This window comes from Juglans regia, chromosome 10 (genome assembly GCF_001411555.2).
Source record: "Juglans regia cultivar Chandler chromosome 10, Walnut 2.0, whole genome shotgun sequence".
Taxonomy (NCBI): Eukaryota; Viridiplantae; Streptophyta; class Magnoliopsida; order Fagales; family Juglandaceae; genus Juglans; species Juglans regia.
The window spans coordinates 13131796-13151827 of NC_049910.1; the positions used below are offsets into that span (position 1 = coordinate 13131796).

The 20032-nt window shown below is 36.7% G+C and overlaps 1 protein-coding gene across 1 annotated transcript; it reads right to left on the minus strand.

Moving 5' to 3' along the window:
• Positions 1-1152: 1152 nt before the first annotated feature.
• Positions 1153-8506, minus strand: LOC109020640 (traB domain-containing protein-like). The gene is made up of 9 exons (XM_019003148.1): positions 7975-8506; positions 7304-7351; positions 7090-7149; positions 5379-5462; positions 5094-5198; positions 4581-4694; positions 4317-4417; positions 2006-2117; positions 1153-1682 (listed from the first exon to the last, which is right to left on the minus strand). Exons 1-9 carry the CDS (start codon positions 8260-8262, stop codon positions 1554-1556), a joined length of 1041 nt encoding a protein of 346 aa, XP_018858693.1. The 5' UTR covers positions 8263-8506; the 3' UTR covers positions 1153-1553.
• Positions 8507-20032: the final 11526 nt, after the last annotated feature.

Sequence of the window (20032 nt, forward strand, 5' to 3'; positions counted from 1 at the left end):
ATCAATGCATTATAGGGTGATAAGGAAGGTTGGAGCAGTGCTAATATGTTTATGTGTAAAACAAAACAGTGGATGAAGAATTTTGCTAAGTGGGAGGTTTCTTATGTTAGGAGAAATTGCAACTTTATGGCTCACTTATTAGCAAAAGATGCTCTTTCATTTCAGATATGATTGTAACTTTGGAGAATGCTCCTCCTTGTATGTCATCTTTGTTATAATGGAATATCAAGCAAGTTTTTGGGGTGAGACAAAACACAAAATTTTCATCTCATCTCATCTCATTATTACACAATTTTCAAATTACATACAAAATATAATAAATAATTCAACTTTTTCAAATCTCAATTCAATTTTTTCAAATTCCAAAATAATAATAATATTAAAATATAATATTTTAACCTTTCAAATAAAACACAAAATTCTCATCCCACCCTCAAACCTGCCTTAAAGCTTTTCCTTTGACAAAAAAAAAAATGATTCAACATATTTGGAGAACCGCCCAGCCCAGTCATTTTAATTTATTATTATTATTTTACCCCAACCCAATACTCATTTGCTCATGTCCTTGTGTTTGGGATTTCGCTTGTTTCTTTTTCATTGATTATGCGTTATTTATTTTACTGACCAATAAATGTTAGCTTATTTGTTTATTTGCAAGAACACGAAAGGTTCTTGTGATAAATTGGTTTAATCTAATTAATTCTAATAATAATAATAAAAGAGGAACTTTTAATTATTAATAATAATAAAAGCTTTACCCAAATTTGGCATATGAAATTTTAGGGGAATTTAATAAAAAAATTTGTAGTATTTATTGAAATATGGTTATATAAACAATAATGTAATTATACTATGATTATTAATTAACATATAATTAATAGAACTGTAAAATATGATAAAAATAAATTAGATAAAAAATTAATAAAAAAATATTAAATTAATAAAATTTTATTATTATATAGAGTAGATGGATAATCTAATTTGAGAATATGTTTTGAATGGAATAGGCAAAAGGTAAACCATGTAATATTAGCTAAAATTTAACTTTGCCTAATCCAATAGCTAGGATGGCTCTTACTAATCCCATACAGTCAATGAGGATTAATTCAGTCACTCACCTACTAATCTACTGAATTCAGAAAATAAGATCAGTTCCTTGAAAAGCAACCAAAATCAAAGTTGCCAAACACCTTTTTCTTTTCTTTTTTCCTAGGTACCAAACACCTTGAATTAATTACTTACAAGAGCATAGATCCCTTGGGAGGCATATATTATGCGTCTTATTTCGTGTCACAATAGAAAGAACTTGACATTTTGGGAAGAGTTTGGGCTGCGAAATTAACAAAAAAAACAAAAAGTTACTATAGCCATGTCATCAAGACAATTTTCCCCCGCCGAATCACATGGAAGAGTGAGTGAGATCACCCTAACGAAGTAAAGTGAACTTCAATTTATGAATATTATTTCCAGCCACAAACTTTAGCCTTCCACATTTCACAGGCAATTTCCCACTTCCAACCATATCTGCAAGGAAGCACCACTGGTTGGTGGAACTATTTCTTGATCATAAGATAGATGCCCGAAATTATGCCTATCCCAGCAACTGCAACTCCAAGAGATGTGAGGATTTTCGCTCTAGATATAGCTGATTTTTGAGAAGGCATCGTCATCAGATCCTTCACCTGCAAAATAAGTGGATAGATATTTTTGTAAGTTGATGAAATATCGAATCCAGAAGTATAAAGCTCTGTGTCTAAATTAACCTAAAACCTAACATGCAGGGGAAAAATGGGACCCTAAGAGAGCACACAACATTTTTGGCAAAACAGACTGTAATTTAGATAACAATATGGTGAGCTCAAGCATGAAAGATCTATAAATGGGGAAACCAACTGAATGGTCTCTCTATAAACGTATCCAACATGAACTCAAAAGGCATATTGACTCATTTTAGGGATATATTATGTGAAAGAAATTCTCAAAGGAAAAAAATAAATTGACCAACCCCAACAGGCTGCTTCCAATTCTTCTTGATTCCTTGCAGATGTCCCTTCCCAACAACTGCTACAACTGAACTATGCTCACTAGCAATTCTTAGTAATGTCGATGACATGTACCTTGAGACACAAGTGTTCACCAAAGAAAGGAAGTGACCTTAGAGAGTTTATTGAATATTAATATAATAAAAAACAAATGCAGCAAAGCCATGTATTTCCATAAACGCATGCACAAATGGTTTTTACCAATCTAATTCTACACCATCCAGATACTTTTGATTGGAAACTCTCACTACTGCCTTTCACAACCTATAAGTTTTGTATGATAGGCAGACCTAATAGCACTAATCTCAGTTTCATTACACCATATACAGCAAATATTTGCATAAAAAGAAAATGTGTCCAAGGTCTTCCTTCACAAAGTATTTTCTTTGAGCCAATAGTGTCCACTGTTCTCAATCAATTCTAGGCATTAATTACTGGATGTGCACGAAGTGCACTTTCCCGAAACATTTTCTTCGAGCCAGAAGTGTCCATCGATCATAATCTATGCATGGATAGTGATCCTTCAACCAATTGCATACTTGCTGGAGGAACGAACTTATCGTCCAAACCACAGGAAGATGCATTAGTGCATCCAAATGAAAATCATCACATGATGTTAAACAGCGATTATGTTTTATTGTTTGTTAATTCAAAGTTTGATTCTTATCCTATACTCTCAGAGGAATGCAGCATATTTTTATCATATATGGGATTACTTTTTACCTATAAAAAAAAATTAACTATGGTTCAATTTTAGTTTATAGGCTTTTTGAACTATGGTTCCAATGGTTTCAGCTAGCTGGAGTGACAACTGGATCCAAAAGCAATGACAAGGAAAAGAGAACAGGTGAAGTGAGGAAAAAATAATTAAATAAATAAAAAACCAATGTCACTCCGGGCATATGCTCCCAATTATACAAGCATTCCTCACAATGCCCCCACACAAACTGGTGGGAATATCACTATTAATGAAAAGCAGTAGTTGACTTCATCTAGTCACACAACAAAAAAACTTGACATAAGACCGGATGTATATTGATAACATAGACAGTAAACAAGTTGGGTAGAATAAGTAAATTAAAGACCTTAATTTTTCTTTAAAGAGAACCTCCCAGCACAAAAAAGCTTGGTGATAAATAATAACTCATGCTTAGACTTCATTTTTCTACTTTTTTTTTACCGAGTAAATTATTTATTTTTTATTATTTTTTTAATGTCAAGGAACCTCTCCAAAGCAGGGCCCTTCAGACTCACCCCTACAGAGTAAACCCCGGTCCCGTGCACCGCACCCTCTGAAGTTTCCCTACATGGAACTGGTTAAATCACTGACTTTTCACCAAGGGGTGGGGCCCTAAAGGATTGTTTGCACCAATGAGGTGTTGATTGGACCTTGAAGGGAGTGATACCCCAAGACCAAGGTCTTCACCACTTAGGCCAACCCCTTGGGGCTCCGAGTAAAAAATAGTACTAGGCTACAAGCACAAATGCGTGGTTTCAGTCTTGAAAGTAGCCAGTTCATGAAAAATCAATTAAAACAAAAACTTTTAAAGAAACTGAAGGGTAGGACATATCAAGACGAGGGTCACAATGCCCTGTTTAAGTTGGACCGTCACTGGATAAGAAGTGGGGAATACTATTAAAAGGACAAAAAAATTGAAATTAAGATTTGTCCATCTTATGAGAAACAAACTCCCAGAATTCCTTTTTTCAACTTCAGTAAGGTTCAAACCTGAGATCTACCCAACCCCATCAAACCTCATTCCAGGTGATCCTAGATCAACAAGCCACTTCCGATAACAGAACATAGTACCAGTTATCTGGAAAAAAAATCATTCCGACCATTCTTTTGTACTATTTGTAGTATGATATCTCTTTCCAGTACTGTAACCATAACAAATACCGGATCAACAAAAAAACAAAAAGCTAAGCTCCTAGAGAAAAGGAAAAAAAGGAGAAAGATAATAGGCATGAGGTTTCTGAATCAGTGTAAACTGCAGATTTGCCAATCAACAGTTGTGCACAACAAAATGCATGATATCTTTTGTTTCAGAACAAAATGTATGATATCTCAAGCTATATGTTACCTAAGCACCCAGCTCCAAGGATACACCTATCATGAAGCCCCTTCAACAAAGTTATTTCAAGATGATTTTGATTTCTTTGTTCTGTCTTATAAAGTCTAACTAAGACAAAAACAGCTTATGATATGATATTATCTTTTGACATAAAAAGACTACAGGTCATGACATAAATATGAAGGAAAAGGATGCTAACTGATCTCGCTCATGTACAAGGGTCTCCATTAGAGTAGGGAACTCCTTGCTCATTTCTTGAATCACAAGAGTCAGCATGTCAACATCATCCATTTCCTTTAGCTGGAGATGCGAAAGAGAAATATATAAATCAGCAACATAAAATGAATGTCCCTTTACTAGATTCATATAGGTAGATATCCTTTGGTACTCCTACAAACTGCAATAGAATATGAATACATGAAAACTACAAATGTCAATACAAAATGAATATAACAGAACCTACCATTCTATTCAGATCCTCAGGGCTTGGTAAAAATACTGCTTGAAAAAGTAAGGAGTAGAGTAGTTTTATCTTATGCCACAATGGCATTTTTGCCCAAGTCCTCCGCAATGTAATCTGCTTCAGTAAAATTCCCAGTCATACTAAGGTAGTCCTTAACTTGAAGAAAAAAAATAGGAATGTGCCAACAAGCTTTGACGTGAAAGTGCATTAGATTAAAGATAATCCTTTCCAGAGAGAGAGCTTAGATACATTCTTGACAATCAGAAATTCATTCATCAATTATTCAACCACGGAAGCATTTGTAAGTAAGCAATAGACATTTATTCATCCCAAGGGAGGACCAGGAATTCAGAACTGGGGTAGAATGGATGAGGTAAGAGTTTGGAAGTCTGGTCAATATAATCAGATACACCAAAATAAGAGGAAGGTAGGGATGGTATAGGACGGATGAAGCAGACAGATGATCCATGGACCAATTCCAACCAATAACTCCCAAAGCAAAAAATATCTTACCTGTACGGGACGGTCCCCCAGAATCACCCGGCCCCCATATTTCATTGCTTCTTCATATGCCACACGAAACTCAGAACCAGGGAAAACCTCTAGCTTACTGGCAACCTACTACAGAATAATTAAAAAAGATTAGAGAAAAAAATGAAAATTTGCAAAACATCCTATTAAAGAAATTATGGCAGAGAGTGCAAATTTGCAAAACATACTATTAAAGAGAGAGTGCAAACACATTGTGACAGATTTTTTATGTTTAGCAGAGATGCAAATTAAGAAATAGAAACACGCCTTGGCAAGAAACCAGCTGTAAAGTATTCCGAATATGTTGTGCTTTTTCTTCCACATGTCTACCATTTCTCCCATGGTTGGTACCTGAAGAAGCAACAATTAGTACATGCAGATGTACAATCCTGGACGCTGAATACTGAAGCCTAAAATTTGCCCGAGTAGCAAAAACAGAGAAAAAGAAAAGACTATTGAACAAAATTATTAACAGCCAACATATAATTACAATGCTGTCTCTTGAGATACTCCACCTGAAATTTTTTTTTTAAAATCTCAATAATATAATGATTTAACAATATGCACATGACAAATAGAAATGTAATTGGGGCAAAAGAGCCCAAATGTGATCATTTCCAAGCAAGCACAATTAGATAAAATGTGCACACACGCAAACTCTTTCTAACTAATGGAAAAACCAAAAATATAAGGAAAAAAAATACTAAAAACCACTTGTTACTTACTTTGGTTCAGAAGTAGTAGAAACCTATATAAAAAATGCACCACAAGAATGATTGATAGGGGTGTAAGTTTGGATCGGAAAACCGGTCCAAACTGGACCGGACCGGACCCGTAGAACCGGCTTTTCCAATTTTCCGGTCCGGAACCGGTTCTTTACTTTCACAAACCGGTCGGAACCGGTCCGGTTCCGGTTTCATGGTTTTCGGTCAACCGGACCGGCCCGGTTGAAAAAAAATAATAATAATAATATTATTATATATAAGTTTTATACAAAAATTATATTATACAAAATATTTTTTATATATAAGTTTTATATATAATATATAAAAAAAAAAAAAAATCACTCAAATATTATTACTAAATTTTGATAAGTAGATAGGACATTATTAGTTATAGTTATACTAATATAGTTATACTAAATCACCATAACTAATACTAATATATAACTAATACTAATAGTCTATATTAATACTATTATATAGTCTAATATATTATATAGCTGGAATAAAAACGAGAACAAGAAAAATAAGTCTGCAATTTGCATACTTTTGTATGAAAAAAACATGGTATGATAAAAAAAAATTAACTTTGTAACCATGTACAAAAGATTTTAATACATTAATGGGCGTGCAGGTGTGAATCTTCGTGCTCAATCATGTATGTAGCATTTGAACCTTATCATTTGAATTAATAAAACCCTATTTTCTTATTAAATCTAATAAAATCATAGTGACTATTGACATTAACCCCTTAGATAATATTTTCTACATTATCTATCATGTGAGCAATTCTTGGACCCAAAATCATTTTCGAATATAAGATTGTGATATCCTAACGATATAAGAAAGTCCTAATTGTTTTGATGTGATGGAATTTCTGTCATTAAAGTTGAAACATTTAAATATTGTACTACTAATTGATAGATGAATTCAGAAAATCTAGAGAATGCATGATAGATGAATTAAGAAAACCGGAAAATCGGACTGGACCGGACCGGAAACAGGTAAAACCGGAAGTACCGGTTTAGGAGGGTAACCGATGCGTAATCGGACCAGACCGGACCGATTACACTCCTAATGATTGAGAAAGGTATTACAAGAGCAACTAAATATTGTTACTCAATGCTTAGTATGGGGCCGGAGTATGAAGAGAGAGACAGGGACAATCAGAGAGCAAGTGCAAGTCAAATCTACAATTACGAAAGGAGTTCTAGAAAACTACACAAGAAATATGCAAAAACATTGAAGACACAGACCTTTATATTCTGAGGGGTAAGTACTGCCACACGGCTCGAGCATAGTTCTAAGAAAACAACCTGTAGTCAACAAACACATTTGGAGATGTACGCCAACTTCAAACCAAATTTTTAATATCTCAAGTCCACAAAACAATACTAATGCAGGCAGCTAACCTGCAAAATGAACCATCCATCAATGTAGTGCTTTTATGAGTTTTAATAGAGAAAGAACCTGTGGTTTCATAAAACTGATTACAGCTTGTACTTCTTTGCATGATTCCTGCAACCCACACAAGGAAAACTCAGCATAGCTATCAAATCTTTATATTTGTAAAAACACCACCATGGATCTTATTTATACAACTCACCCCTCCGTAATATAATATGCAAGTTTCTACTCCAATTGAAGGCAAAAATTACATTTTGATTCTTCCACGGTACAGTTAGGTCAGTACTGGATAATTGTACTTTCCCAATTTCACCATTACACCATCTAGTCCTTCAGAGTAAATCTAAAGAAAGATATCCCTAATCAGGTTATTCATCTCTTGGATCTTTTTTGGCATCGAGACTATTATTTCCTCTCTGCCGCTTTCAAACGTACACATGCCAATATAAGGGTAATATTACACACTCGTACACATTTTGTATATAAATAACTGCCGAAAACAATCAAACTCTAAACAAACAAAAAAAAAAGCAATCTTAATGCGAAGGAAGGCAATGTTTTAAGCTAACAAGATTTCACAGATGCGTTGATCCAATCGTTAGAAGTTTTATCCAACGCTCAAGAGTATTTAGATTTTTCTCAACAACTAAACAGAGACCAATTAAGAATTCTCTCCCCCGCTAAACAAAGACAAAAAAAAAAAAAATCCAGCTAAGAACCAAGCAATGAATTACCTGAGACACGTGAGCGGTGCCAACCAGGTAGACGTCGCAGACACCACCCTCGGCGGCAGAATCGCAAGAAAGAACCAGCACGCTTCTCGAGAGCTCCTCTGGAAGTATCTTCCTCTGCTCCGAGGTATCGGCTTCGTTACTTGCGGAAACGTCCCCGTCACACGCATCATCGTCTCTCGGCAGCGGCTCCTCGACATTAACGATGCTCTCGCTCAAGTTCTCGTCAGCGATAGGGTTCTCGATGTGGACGAAGTCCTCGCCTTCGGCTGGGGGCGCGTGGGGGTCCATGGGCGGATGGGGAGAGTGAGGTTTCCGGCTGCCGGGGGCAATGGCAGAGAAGTAATTTTGGGGATACGAGCTGGCACGACGGACGAAAACAGAGTAGCTGAAGGAGGAGGATGAGGAAGTGAGTGACCCGGCCGAGTTGAGTGGGGTAAGCAGGCGAGTTAAGCGAGTCAAAAAATCAGCTCTTGGGCCTTGTCGCTGGGCAACTTTTGTGCACGAGAGCGCGCATATAGAGGTGGGTCCCGTTTACATGGCGGTTGGGTTAATATTGGATGGTGCTTTTAATTCTTCGTTATTACTCCTTAATCGTACTAATAAATTTTTTAAAAAATTATGCTAAACGTGGAGAATATTTCTTTTCTTCTCGTGTTTTGGAGGAACGGTTAAGATAAAATGAGTTAAAATAAAAGTTAAAAATTAAATCAAATTAAATATAATAAAAATTTTATTATATTATTCCATCTAAAAGAAAGTATAAAATTTTTAAAAGAAGATTAATCAGTTAGATATTGATCATCATGATAAAAAAGAACTATTTCGACTCTTAGAAATAGCCTCGTCTTCATCATCGAATATCCTTGAGTTCAGTTTTAATAATTCTGAATATTAAAAAATAAAATTTTAATTATATTTTATGACTAAATTTAAAAAAATTATAATAATTAAATAAGTTGAAATCAACTCTAAATTTAAACGGGACCTTAAACAACCAAGGATGATACATTAGCCTTGCATTTTCTTTATTATTGTTTTACTATTTAGTTTTTTTTTCATTTTTTTTAATCTAGATTAAAAATATCAAAATATAACCTTCTTGCATAATCTAAAAGAAAATAAATTCAATCAACTAACGTAATCATGTAAATTAATTTAAAATAAATTTAATTTTATAACAATTGACTCACACATCCTATATGATAAAAATAATGGTAGGTGATGTATGAGATCCTATATTGCTTGGGAAAGAGAAATTATTGTTTTTTATAAGGTTCCAATTGAGTTCCAATTGTATAATTAATTACTCATTTTGGAGTATAGGTCATATGATAAGGGTAATAATAGGTAGTGTACGAGATCACACATTACTTGGAAATAAGAAATTTTTTACTTTTTATAAGGTTCTAATAGAGCTTCAATTGTATTATTGAAATGACTTACTTTTTATAGAATTAAATTAATTTTTAACTAATTTACGTGATTACGTTAGTTGATTGAATTTATTTTCTTCTAAATTATGTAAAAATGTCATGTTCTGATATTCTTAATCCAAATTTAAGAAAAAAATAGTTAAATAAAAAAGCAGTAGTAGAAAAATATAAGAATATCATTATCCAAAGATTTTTTTATTTATTTTATTTATAATAAGGAAACTATTTTATTCATCATCAAAGCAATTACATCATAGAATCACACAAAATAATTTGTAAAGTACAATCATCAAAAAAAAAAAAAAAAAAAAAATCCCACCAAATTATCAAATCCTTTAGATTCCATGCAAATCTTGCCAAATTATGGGCTGCTTCATTAGCCATACACCCTCTGTGTTGGACAGTACACTTGGACAGTACGCTTAGGAAGCATTTTCATCATGTTCTTGATCTCATAAGCCAGATTCCCCATAGGGATATTGTGGTGTCATCTCTAATCAATTCCTGCACCACAAGAAGTGAGTCACTCTCTACTTGCAGGTCAACTATACTTAAAGGAATGCACATCTATAAACCTCATAGAATAGCAAGAAGTTCAATTTCCATAGGATCCTGCACTTCATGTTCTAGTTTGCTAGCAGAGAAAATAACATTCCCATGTTCATCTCTTAAAACCATCCTCACACTGAATCTGCATTGATCATGGAAAAGAGCTCCATCTATATTCAATTTCAGAGCCTTTGCAAGAGGTGGCAGCCAACAACAACGAGCTGTCATCCTTTTTTTTTTTTGTTCTTCTGTAGTAGTTTTATGCTCCTGATGTAATGATAATGCATGATCAACAAGCTGACCAAGTGAAAGAACATTATCTTACTAAAGTTTCTAGTTTCTCCCATACCACATACCCCAAGCCATCAAAAACAACTTTTCTATCTCCCCAATATTTCCTCTACTCAACACAGATAATCTAATTTGAACAAAATCCATCCTGACATCAATTTCTTTTAAGAAACTGAAATGGTTATACCAACAATCCTTGATAAAGGGACAATAAACAAGTGCATGGCTCATATCCTCCTCCTTCTCATTACACTATTGACACTTTGCCTCCTTGAGTACCTTTCTGTTCCTTAAATTCTGAAGTGCGGGGAGTCCATTTTTGCACACCCTCTAAGTAAACACTTTCACTCTATTTGGTATATTCATCTTCTATATTTTCTTACATACCTTCTTCTGCTCTTCAGCATTTGAAACCTCACCAAACTGCCTAACATGACCAAGGGATTGAAAAAATCGATATGCACTCCACACAAAAAGCCCCACTCTTTTAGTGCTCCCATACAAGACTATCTGGTCTACTATTTGAAGTCAGCATCATATTGAGCACCTCAGCTGCCTATCTAGGTGGTAAGATCCTTCTAACTTTCTCAATATCCCACCATTTTTTATTTTCATCAATAAGAGTTGCTACTGTTGAATTCATCTGTGTTGTAGTTACAATAGCTGGAGTTGGCATTAGTCTATGATTTGGCAGCCAAAAATCTGTCCAAATATTGATTGATTTCCCATCCCCCACTCTCCATCTGCACCCTTGCAACAGATTGTTCTTAGCCTCCCATGTGCATCTCCAAGCATAAGAAGGGGCTACACCTAATGTAGAATCACTGAAGCTAGTATTTGGGAAATACCTAGCCTGAAAAATTTTGTGTAGCAGTTTAGTCTCATATTTTAAAATCCTCTATCTTTGCTTTGCTAAGAGAGCCAAGTTGAAAATCTTTAATTTTTTAAAACCCATCCCTCCATTTGATTTAGATTCACGCATATTTTTCCAACTCACCTACCTTATCGTATTCTATTCCTTCTTTTGACCCACCAAAATTTAGTCATCATGCTTTCCAACTTAGAACATAATGAAGCAAGAAGTTTAAAGTAGCTCATTGTGTAAGTTGGGATAGAAAGTGTTACTGCCTTAATAAGAATTTCCTTACCCCCCTTGAGATAACAGCTTCTCCTTCCAACCTTGGAGTTTATTCCATACTTTGTTCTTTAGTTCTAAAAAATGCTTGGTATTTCCCTCTACCAAGTACCAATCATAGGTGGAAGTCCCAAATACTTGTCATACTGTTGGTAGTGTTGGACTCCCCAAAATTGCATTATCTCCACTTGTTGACTGGTAGAAACATTCTTGCAAAACATCATGGACGTCTTATCTCGATTTACTTTTTGTTCAGAGGCTTTTTTATAAATCTCCAGTTGATGGAGAATATTCAAGTTGGTCTGCAAATTGGCCCTACAAAATAGCACACTATCATCTGCAAATTATAAGTGGTTTAGCTTTGGTGATCCCTTATAAACAAAAGTCCCATCAATCTGGTTGTGCCTCTCAACTTGATTAAGGAGTGAGATCAAACCCTCAGTGCATAAGAGAAAGAGGTATGAGGAGATATGATCCCCTTATATCAGCCCTCGAGTTGGATATAAAGGTCCCTTAGGCTCACCTTTCACCAATATTGAAAAGGACACTGACTTTACACACTACATCACCAACCTCAACCGTTTCTCTCCAAACCCCATCTTAATCATCACTTTCTCAAGAAAGCCTTACTCTATTCTATCATATGTCTTACTCATATCTAGCTTTAATGATATGAAACATTTCTTCCCATCTCCTTTTCTCCTCAGAAAATGGATCAACTCATAGGCAACTAGAATATTATCAGTGATCATTCTTCCAGGCATAAAAGCATCTTGTGAAAGGGAAATCAATCCTGGTAAGATGCAATTGAGTCTGTTTGCAAGTATCATGGAAACCAACTTGTAAATAACATTACAAAGGCTTATTGGCCTATAATAAAAAACAAACTCAGGCTTCTTCTTTTTGGGAATCAAAGTAATATAAGTGTGATTTAATTTAGTAGGAAACCAACCATTGTTAAGAGCTTGTAAAACTGCATTTGAAACATCTTTTCGTACTACAAACCATTATTTTTTATAGAATAAAGGGGCCATACCATCCGGCCCTGGGGCCTTTGTAGGATTCATCTCTTTCAGAGCCACTTCAGCCTCTTCTGCTGTAAACACCTGGTCAAGTCTTTCTTGCATATCTGTAGCAAGTCTTCCAGCAAGCCTTTCTAAGAACTCCATATTACCAGTCTCATCAAAAGCCTTGAAGAGAGTTTTAAAATAATCAAGAATTACAGCATCTCTCCTTTCCTCCACTTGCCACCTCCCTTATGAATCTTTAACACCTTTAATCAAGTTCGTTTTCTTTCTTTGTGTTGCTTTGTTGTGAAACCTGGTATTTTTGTCCCCTTCTGCCAACTACAGTGCCTTTGATCTTTGCCTCCACATAATTTCTCCTCTTTCTAACCACTTATGCACCTTTGCTCTAGCTTCTCGAAGATCCTTCCTATTGTGACACAATGGATCTGAATTATGGAGTGACTAGAGCTGCAACTTAGCCTGATTTAAATTCTTCTACACATGACCAAAACTACTCTTATTCGACACTTCCAGCTTCTGTCCACATCTCTAAAGTTTCCTCATCACAGTGCTCATCTCTTTGGTACCCATAACACATTTCCAAGCCTCTTCAATAACTTCTTTACAATTTGTTGCACCACCCACATTGCCTCAAATCTAAATAGTCTTCTCCCTGTCTTTTGTTTCATATCATCTTGTATCTTCAATATAATAGGCACATGATCAGAATGATCAACTACTCTATGAAGTACACCTGCCACAGGATAGAGAGAATGCCATTTCAAATTTGCAAAAAATATGTCCAATCTCTCACTAATACATTGATTTGGCTCCCTCTTATTACACCAAGTGAATGGATTACCACTAAATCCCAAATCATTCAGTTCACACTCCTCCACAACATCTCTAAAAATCTTCATTTTTCTATTTGATCTGGCTCTCCCTCCATATTTTTCATTATTACTTAGAATTTCAGTCCCCCATCAGTAACCAACCTTGATCACTTGGCACTTTAAGAGATCTAATAAGAGCCCATGATTCATGTCGCCTATTGGCATCAGGCTGACCATACAGACCAGTAAGAAGCCAAGGTTCCACTTCTCCATCTTCCCCTTTAACTTGAACATGTATATGAGACTTAGAAAAATTTAGTGTATCAACCTGAATGTTCTTCTTCCAGAAAAGAGCAATCACACCACTTCTTCCCTCACTGCTCACTGCCAAACAATTTTCAAAATCCATTCTAAAGTTCAACTTCTCCATAACTTTAGCATGAAGTCTAGTTTCTTGCAAGAACATGACCTCGAGAACTTCCTTTCTGACTAAGTCACATAGGACACGAATTCCATGTGGGTTCCCAATCCATGGGAATTCCAGCTTAAGAAAATCATTGATTTCAACAGGGTTGGTAAACAGCCTCTGTCGATCCCAAAATTTTATTATCCTCCCTCTCAATCTCCTCTACATTGTCACCACTAACAGCCACATGATACTCTAATAGAGTTTTACCCTTTTTAGTACCAAATTGTTTTAAGGTGAAACAATTATCTTCATCCATAGCACGGTTTTTACTTGAACTATCTAGTTGGGAAACAAAACTATTACCTGGTGCTATAGCTCATTTTTTCTATATACTGTGTGTTTGTGTCCCTTGCCTGAGTTTGGAAAGTTGATGGGCCTGTGTTTCATGGACTGGATTGCCCACAGAAAATCCAAAACTTTTTTGGCCCTCAATACCCCCTTCACTTTCCATGTGAGCCATAGTTTCCTATTGTATCCCTTGGTCTATATTAAGAAAATTAGGATCAATAAAATCCTCCATTATAGTTGTTATCGATTGATTCTTTCCTTGTATGTAGATTCCTTCTCCAGAGACCTCCATTGTAGCCATTCCTTTATGATGCATATCATCCTCTTTATCACCCCCTGAGCATCCGCCTAAACTCCCATGTCCATCATCATTGTGAATTGAAGTATGACATACGTTACTCACCATAGTCTCAATGACCTCAGCACCACCTGTCGTCGCCGCATTCTTGTCTATCTCTGATTGTCTACCCTTAGCCATCATATTGAAACTCCCTTTTGGTAGTCACGGTTTCTTCTACCTCCTGGTTCTGCACAGAGCCAAGTTTGAAATTGCTTCTGAGCTTCATTAGACTGAGACGATTATTGACAATTTGCACCATCATGTATGATCCTGCCACACAGAAAACAGAACCTCAGTAGCTTTTTGTATTGCAATGGAACCCATGTCTTCGTGCCATGCGAAGTAATCATCCTTCTTCTCACGAGTAGCTTCTTCAAATTCAGCAGAACTTTGACCCTCAGAAAGCCACCCCACCCTTCATCATCTTCATCAACTTCCACATCTTCCATAGCCCCTAACGTGCTTCCCAAATTTTTTCCACATTTCTAACTCATCCCTATCAGTGGCAAATTGTGGAATTGCACCCATAGAGCTGATGTGTCAAACTTCATGTCATTTAGAGGAGTAAAACCATCAAAATGATTTATCATAAACATATGTCCATAAAAAAACTAGGGTTTGCCATTCTCCACTCTATGTTTATCTGCATGGTTTGTAAACGTAATGATAAACACGTTTTTCCCTACTTCATTGAAGTTGGCTTGCTTGCTTAAACGCCAAACATTTGCCATTGTTGCCTCCATTATATTATTCCCGACCTGACGTTCAGACCAAATCTTGCCTATCAAACTCCTATCCCTTTTTTGTTGAACTCGGGAATTGTTGCACCCTCAATCTCAATGGAAACATCTTCATCTTCACTCAATCTGAGGTTCCCCCACAGTTCCTGTAAATTCTCCATAAGAAATCAACCATCTTTGTTGTGACACAAAGACTAAAGACACCACCCCTATTCTCTCTCGAGAGGCTCAGAGAGGAGACTCCCCATGAACTTAATATTTAAAAATAATAATAATTAGTTAAATAATAAGCTTTGTGGATCAAATCATCATGAAAGTCCCTCATACTTCCACTCATAGCCCAACCCTACAGGATTGTGACCTACGTGTGATGCTTAGCAATTGATTCTATGTAGACCATTATATATTAATACCATGTTAAATCACCAATTATCCCAAAATTTTAAACTAATAAGAAAATATAAATTTAATTGTTTAAAGAGAAATGGTTCATCTACAAAAAGATTCTACAAAAGTAAATTCATAAACTAACTGTAAATTAGATCTGACATATCGCATCATGTCATGTCAATTTAAGATTTTACTTATGTGAGACTCCTTTGTGTATCTAGCACTTCTCTTGTTTAAATTATATCTTAACATTCACCTTTATGTATTGGCCAAACCCCCTAAATAATGGGTTTAACATGTGGAATATTTAAATAAATGGGTGAAGTATAGAATTTGGGTTCAAACTCAAAATCACTCATTTGATATCATGTTAAATAACTACTTATCCCAAATATCAAATTAAGAATTTTATTTGATTATTATCCTAATCAATATATTTGATTTTCATCAAATCTAGGGATTTGATTTCATAATTATTAAGATATCCACATTATCTTATCTCTATGTAATGCTTTTATAAATAAGGACCGATACTTTGTATTCAATCACAATTGAGAATAATAAAGATGTAGGCCTTAAAGTTTCACTCTCTCCTTCATCCCCCTCCTCTTCTCCATTTCAATTTCCATTATTTTTTCATTTCTTTCATGATATCAAATTTCTTGAATAATGCTAGACTTGATCATATGGATCATATCCCTTTGTTCAATCCTACATCTAGATTTACCTTGTAACAGAATATTTATCATCATTCAACCATATTTCATCTCATATTAACTCTTTTGGAGTATCTTTATTAGTTAGTCTTTTTCATTTGGTTCTTTCTTAGTTCAATTATTTTAAGGTCTGAACCCAGATCCATTTCCTACCTTTTTATTTTTAGTAGGTTTAGGATGCGAGCACTTGCAACTTGGTTGGCCCGCCCACCCGCCTCTAGTGTGGGTGCCAAAAGAAACCCATGCATGGCATTGCATGCACAGTGTCGTATGTAAAGGGTGCACGCATCCGTGCACACGAGAAGGTCCTCGCTCACCACCCGTGGGCCCGATAGAGGCACTGTAGACTTCTGTCGCCGCCGAAGTGGTCATTGACCATGGAGGCGACACCCACCACACAAACTGTGTGCATGAGACATGCATGTGGCCGAGGTCACCTCACCCACCAACCATGGCCCTGAGAAAGGTGCCGATGGCAACCACATTGACTGCCAGCATCTTCTGCTGCCACCTAGAGGGACTTGCACAGTTCATGCGGTGGGTGCATGGTACCGTGCACCCCGAGTAGTCCCATGGTGGGCAACCGTGAGTTGGCGGGACCATTACTAACTACCACCAAAACTGCCGATGATTGATGTTGCTAGCAGGGTGTTTTTCGACCACGAGCTCCATGGCCCCAGCCCCTTCCTGTTTGGCTTACCTCCCCTCGTGTGGCATCTTTGTCAACACTCCTATGCGACATTCCTACTCACCGAGTGGAATGTTCCTCACCCCATGGTGTTACTCACCGAGTGGCATGTTCCTCACCCCATGGTATTCCTCACCGAGTGGCGTTCCTCGCCACCTTGGGTAGTGCACGCAAGGGCTCAAGGGCGCAAGCCACCGTGCATCCAGTGGCCACACAAGGCAGGCATAGTACCCACCAAACCACATGGTGGGCAACCTCTTGCTAACCCCATCTCTTGCAGTGACCTACAGAGAGATGCTCGACCATGTAAGAAAGATTTGCCTGGACACAAAAGTTGCTTAGCCATCCACCATTGCTCAGCCAAGTCGCTTGACTACATTTTACTCACCATAGTCTATAACAAGCCCACTACCATGTAACAAGCCCCCTCCATGATAGATTTCATGGAGACATGCAACGTGCGCCATCGGCCACAAGTCGATGGGCACATCCAGCTCCCGCAGTGATATCTGATTGAAGAAATTATGTTTGTTCCCATTTTCCTTGCCACAAAGGGCCGTTCACCACTGGAAGCTGGTTCTAGCTCCTCCCACCGCAGCGCATTCCATAGATGCCACCGAACTTAACACATTAACAAAACAACTTAGGTTTTCAAATCTCAAACTTTTAAATTATCTACACTAACCTGTTTGGTTTTTGGCGAAAACCTCTTAATACAGTTTAGCACATCTCTCGCTAAAGCAGCCAAGTCGATGCACCACGCCCGCACTAGCAAACAAAGGAGGGAACACCTCTCCTAAGTGTCCCATCCCTCCTCACCTCAATGCAATCAAGCACATCTACCTCCAAAGCAACTAAGTCGATGCTCTGCGCTCACACTGGTGAACAACAGAGGGAACACCTCTCCTAAGTGTCGCATTCCTCCTTGCCTCAATGTGGTCGAGCATATCTACCACCAAAGCAACTAAGTTGATGCTCCATGTTCGCACCGGTGAACAACGGAGGGAACACCTCTCCTAAATGTCTCGTCCCTTCTCGCCATCCAACGCGGTCGAGTACATCTCTCGCCTGGTTATCTAAGCTAATGTTTCACGCTCGCACCAGTGAACAACAGAGGGAACACCACTCCTAAGTGTCTCATTTCTCCTTACCTCAATGCGGTCGAGTCATCTCCCGCCTAATGACTTCTCCAGCAAATGCTAAGTGATGACACTCTTGCTACAACCGCCACCAACGAGTTACCTCTGAGAACGAGCTTCCAAGCTCCACAACCACCTCACACAGGTTATCTTCAGGAACGGGACGATGGGCTATCTGACCACTTAAACATGGGTTACTACAAACAAACTTTAACATCAACACCAAAATGGGAACATCAAACGGCAACTCACATAAAGGGGCAAAAAGTTCACTAATGCCATCAATGACAAAAAGGATCACAAGAATACACACACTTTGCTAACAAACAGTCATGCGCAACTATTCGAGCATTCAATTATCTGACAAACATTCGCACCAAAGCCAAGCTATGCACTCACAACTTGCGTGATCGAGTCATCTCCCGCTTAGTTCTCCAAGTCGAGCTCCACGCTAGTACCAAGTGTTGTCAGTCATCTCCCACCCAGTTTTCCAAGCCGAGCTCCACACTCGGAGATCTTCATTGCTTTGTGCAAACAAACAGAAAGCTAGGGACTAACCCTCATTATTTATTTTTCTATAGGATTCTACGGGATTATCTCTATCATGGTTGACTTGAAGGTTCTCAAGACTTTCTTGTTGAGCAAGTCAACCTTAAGAATTGCAAGCATACTGGAGGGGATAAATATCCCAGGCCTAGTCCATGAGAGAGGGTTCATCATCAGGAAGTAAGAAGGGACAAGGAAGAGACAATGAGGGGACAAGCTAATGAAAAGGATGGATGGGCGACTTGAAGTGACATAAAGCCAATTTTTTGCCTACCATTGATTGGGGCTCAATAAGAGAGATCAAATCAACTGAAAAGGGGGCAACCGAATGAAGGGAGAGAGAGGACTTCTTTAACATCCAGATGGGAAATTCCATCTTTAGCTTCTCTGGGTTAAAGGGATTTAGACCTCATTTTTACTATGAGATACGAGAGACCATGAGTGACTGTAAACTACTCCCATTATAGTGGATTTACCCTAAACAATCCGTCAACATAGGTCCTAGGCAAAAACCACGTAAATCAGTATCTCTCTCTCTATTTACATTTCTTGCATTTATTTTTTATTTACTATTATTGATGTACTTACAGACACCGTACTGCCGCTCCATACCACCATTGTGGACTATAGACGACACCGATTGAGACCCAAAGCATCGCCATGGGCCAGGGATGACTTTAGAATTGCTCATGTTGGTGGGAAAATGTCCACTATATTTTCTTTGGTGAGTGTCATCCACTTATTTTGCTCTTATATTTTTGTCAATGTCTTTCATGCGTATACTAACATGTATAACTAATTTATTGCGGCTTGTTAAGTTGAATTGGATGCCTTCAGCTTTATACATACCAGGATAAGATAATTAATGATAATCATTACTACTTTCCAACTAGGTTATCATATACATGAGAAGAAATAAAAACCGTTGCATAATTATTTTCCAACTACATAATAAAATATATTTATTTCATTCATAATTAATTGTGCAAAAGTTGTTTACCAGTTATTTCTTCATCATTTTTGTATCATATACATATAACAATAATGTATACGGTGTTTTCATTTTGACTTTTATACATTCAAAAATAATATTTTAAGTTTCTTTCATTGTGAAGTAGAAATGGAAATTGGGAAAAATTTCACAATACACTGGTTAAGGTCAAAATAATAAATAGAATCATGCTTAAAAAGAGTAAAAGTTGAACATGATAAAATAAATTGGACCTAATATATAGAATTTCTCTGGATAAACACCTAATTGTTCATAGTTATCATGTTGCTTTGTTTCACTATAAAGAATCAGTATGAAAATGATAAATTCTACCAACTAGAACTCAATCATGATTCTTGCACATGTTCTTATAATAATTTTAAGAGAAGAATGGGAAGAATTATACTTTCTTGTTCTTGAATCATCACCTCTACATCATAACTATCAATTTTGTATCACAATATCCTTAAATTATTATGCATATGATTGTTAAGATGAATTAA